At 60.5% G+C, this 3,569-nt stretch overlaps 1 protein-coding gene across 1 annotated transcript; it reads left to right on the top strand.

Moving 5' to 3' along the window:
* Window positions 1-456: 456 nt before the first annotated feature.
* CCL25 (C-C motif chemokine ligand 25) lies at window positions 457-3,326 on the top strand (the record flags this gene model as incomplete). The annotated part of the gene is given in 5 exon segments (XM_081232722.1): window positions 457-491; window positions 493-611; window positions 2,235-2,352; window positions 2,428-2,564; window positions 2,895-3,326. Coding segments are annotated over 5 exon segments (540 nt in total). The 3' UTR covers window positions 3,026-3,326.
* Window positions 3,327-3,569: the final 243 nt, after the last annotated feature.

The raw sequence follows: 3,569 nt of genomic DNA, 5'->3' as shown, positions 1-3,569 counted from the left end.
AATCCCTGTCTGTCCCCCTCCCCACCGTCCGAGTACTTAGTTGAAGGTGTCATTGTTTCCTGCCCAGCTCTTTGATTTGGGTCCTTTTGCCCCTCGTGCTCAACTTCCAACAGGTGCACCCTGACATTGGAGAGAGGAGCTAGAAAGAAATGGGGAGAACAGAGGAGGGCAGGGCGGGAGGGAGAAGCCGGGAGGTGGAGTGGGAGAGGAGGTGGGGAGGGAGCGGCAGGGCGGGGCTCCATCTATAAAGGGTGAAGCCTGCTGGCCTGGCAGGCAGGAGAGCTTGGGTCCACTCCAGCAGGTACCGGCTCCAGGGACCCCACTGGCTTTGGTGAGTCCTCCCCCCGAGACCAGCAGCAGGTCCCTCCAGCACACTTGTCCCCATCCTATGCCACCTGCCTCCCTTGCCGAGGGCCCTGGCTTGAGACGGGGTGCTCCCAGTGTCTGCCACTGTCCATGTTGGGTCCTCATCAACCACCTACCCCCACCCTTCCTAGTTAACCCTCAAGGCGCCGGAGGAGGAAGACCAGCCTGCACTATGAATCCGTGGCTCCTGGTCTGCCTGGTGGCCTGCTTCGTGGGTGCCTGGGCTCCCACTGTCCACGCTCAAGGTACTGTCTCAGACAATACCTACCCTCCCCCCCTGGAGTCCCCCTCTCCCCATCCTTCTTGTGCCTCCCCTGCCATGTGCCTGTCTCCTCCTCCAGAAGCCTCCCCCATCCCGTCGCCACTGAATTCATTCTCGGGTGGACAGCTCCCCCCAGCAGGCATGCAAAAACTCCCAGCATTTGTGCAGCTCCTTGGGGCTGCAGTGTCCTCAGCCCCTCCTTTCAGAGCCCCTGGGTGCCTCCTCCACAGTCCATGACCCAAGGCCTCCCTCTGGACTCCAGCCAGCCCAGGGACTGCAGGCGGTGGGGCCGCTTACCCCCAGGGACACACTGCAGTGACCTGAACCTGCAGAGCCAGGGGTAGGGGTTGAGATCAGAACCTTGGGAGGCCAACAAACATGGGTCTCCATCTCAGCTTCCCCTACTCCGGCTACCTGTGCGGTCCGGCTGAGAGTTGCTACTCGGCGTTTATGAGCCCCAGTTTCCTCATCTGCAAAGTGGGGCTCCAAACTCCTGTTGCAGAGATGGGACATGAGGATCCGATGGGCTGATTCCTGCAAAACTCTCGGCCCAGTGCCTGGCAGCAACACTGATAACCATTACTGTTATCAATGGGAAATTCCTCTCCTCCCCTCCCTAGCTTAGGCATTTGAGGATATTGGTGACCAAAGGTTATTCTGGATGCCCCCAGTGTCCCCTAGCTCTGCCGCTGTGTTCTGCATCCCGGTTGGCCCGAGGAGGCAGCTGAGCCCCAGCAGCTGGCCAAGCAGGGCCCCTGGCCAGGTGGAAGCCCCATGGCCCCACCCACCTGCCCCTCATTAGCTCTGAGAGGCCCTAGCCCTGCCCCCAGAAGACCTTACCCTTTGCCCAGGAGGGGGCTGGGCTTCGTTCCCCTTGTCCTGCTATTAGAGGCCCGTTTCAGGCGCCAGGCCCAGCCTGGGCTCATTGATACTGGGGCCAGAGGGGCCCCCAGCCCCGGGGAACTGCCTGCCTGGCACTGCAACACAGGGTCCATCTGACTCCACTGCCCCTTGCTCTCGGGGTCAAGGTGGGGGATGGAGGGAGCCTCCAAGCCCTCCCCACGGCCCTCCCAGAACTGAGATGTGGCCCCTGGAGGCACGGGTGGGCAGAGGGACGGATCCCAGAGGACCTTGAAGGCCCAGCACCGTCTCCACATTAATTTATCCTCTGCTCATTTCACCTGCTCATTCTTCCAGAACCTTCTGGCACCAGCACCTCCTCCTCCTCCTCCAACCACGCCCTCCTCCCCTTCTCAGGGTGCTGCACCCCCTCCTTGCCCTCCGCCCCAAAGCAGGAATGGAAATGGTCTTGGTCCCCCATTTATTTCGTGGTCCTGGGCCCTACCCAGCAGGGGCCTGCGGGGCCCTCTCCAACTCCCGGTTCCTGTCCCCTTATCAAGGACCAAAGGTGAGGCGAACAGCCTCCTTACCGTCTGGGCCGTCCCCGGGCCTCCACAGGGCGTGGGAGGGTTGTGGTGGGCATGGGAGGGTTGTGGTGCGCGTGCGGGCTCGCGGGTGCCCAAGGCTGTGGGCGTTCCTGAAAAGCGCATGCGCAGCCGCACGCACGTGTAGAGACGCGAGCCTCTGGGCGGCTGTGTGGTCGCAGGTGCTTTTGAGGACTGCTGCCTGGCTTACCACGGCCCAGCAAGACGGTCCATGCTCCGGTACGCCCAGAGTTACCATCGCCAGGACGTGAGCGGGAGCTGCAACCTGCCTGCGGTGATGTGAGTGGGACCATGGGGGAGGGGGTGGGGACTCTCACACAACTTTGCTCCCCTCTTACACCCCCATCCCTGCAGATTCTTCTTCCCCCAGAAAAACAAGATGGTGTGTGGGAAGCCAGGGGCCAGGTGGGTGCAGATTGGGATGAAGATCCTGGATGCTCGGAAGAAGACTCAGTTAAAGCCCCACCACGGCACCCGGAGAAACTTCCAGGGTGGGTGAGACCCCAGCCCAGCATCTAACGGGCCGACCCTCCCTGCTGCGGGCCCCTGAGCTTCTCAACCCCCAAAGGAGAGGATGGCAGGCCAGCATCTGACAGCTGCCTGCACCCCAAGAAGTCAGTGGCTTGTGAGTGGGAAGCTGAGTGAACAGTGCAGCTTTTTGTCAAGACACTTTCAATTGCTAGAGATGGAAAATTCAAGCAAATGGGAAACTCATTGGCTCAAATAACCACCCAATGGGCAGCACCAGGCTGGGCTGGATCCAGGTGCTCCAAAGGTATTGGTGGAGCTCTTATCTATTTCTCTTGCCTTCTCTCTGACAGTCCCTCATTCTGGGGTGAGGAAGTTGAGCTCTGGAACCTCCACGCTACCATTGTCAAAGTTTAGCGGTCCCACCAGAAGCAGCAAGAGGAAAACCTCTCTCCTGACAGCTAATCCAGGTCAGGACTCTTGAGCATGTGACCATTCCTCCCCTCATCACTGCTGAGGAATGAGGGCTCCTGATCAGCCCAGACTGGATCAGGGGACTCACCTCCAGGACCACGGAGGGCTGGCTCTGTGGTCAGCCCCACAGATTCACACGGGAAGGTCCTAGGGGGCTGTTCATTATCCTGCTCCGGCCCAGGGGGCTTCGGCAAGTGCTGAAATGAAACGCCAAGTGTGTGGACCGAAAACTTCACGGCCCCTGACTCCACTCCAGCCCCCCCTCCCCTGCCGATCCGCCCCGTCCCTCCTGCAGGACCATGAGCCCGCGCTTCTCTGTATGCCACAGTTATCACTGCAGCCTCAGCTGCCCCAGCCCCTCTGTGCTTCAGGGCAAATCTCAATCCCCACACCTGAGGCTGCATCAGTCCCCTCCCTGTCACCCCTGCTACCTCCTGCTCCTCAGATAGCTGGAACAAGGGAGCTCTGTTATTTCAAGCCCCGTGCCTGCTCGAGGCACCAGAGTCACACCTGCCTGGGCAACGATTCTTGGAAAGAACCATCACTATAGTTGC

Source organism: Mesoplodon bidens (genome assembly GCF_964165515.1).
Source record: "Mesoplodon bidens genome assembly, chromosome: 4".
Classification (NCBI taxonomy): domain Eukaryota; kingdom Metazoa; phylum Chordata; class Mammalia; order Artiodactyla; family Ziphiidae; genus Mesoplodon; species Mesoplodon bidens.
This window is presented reverse-complemented; position numbering and strand designations above follow the sequence as displayed.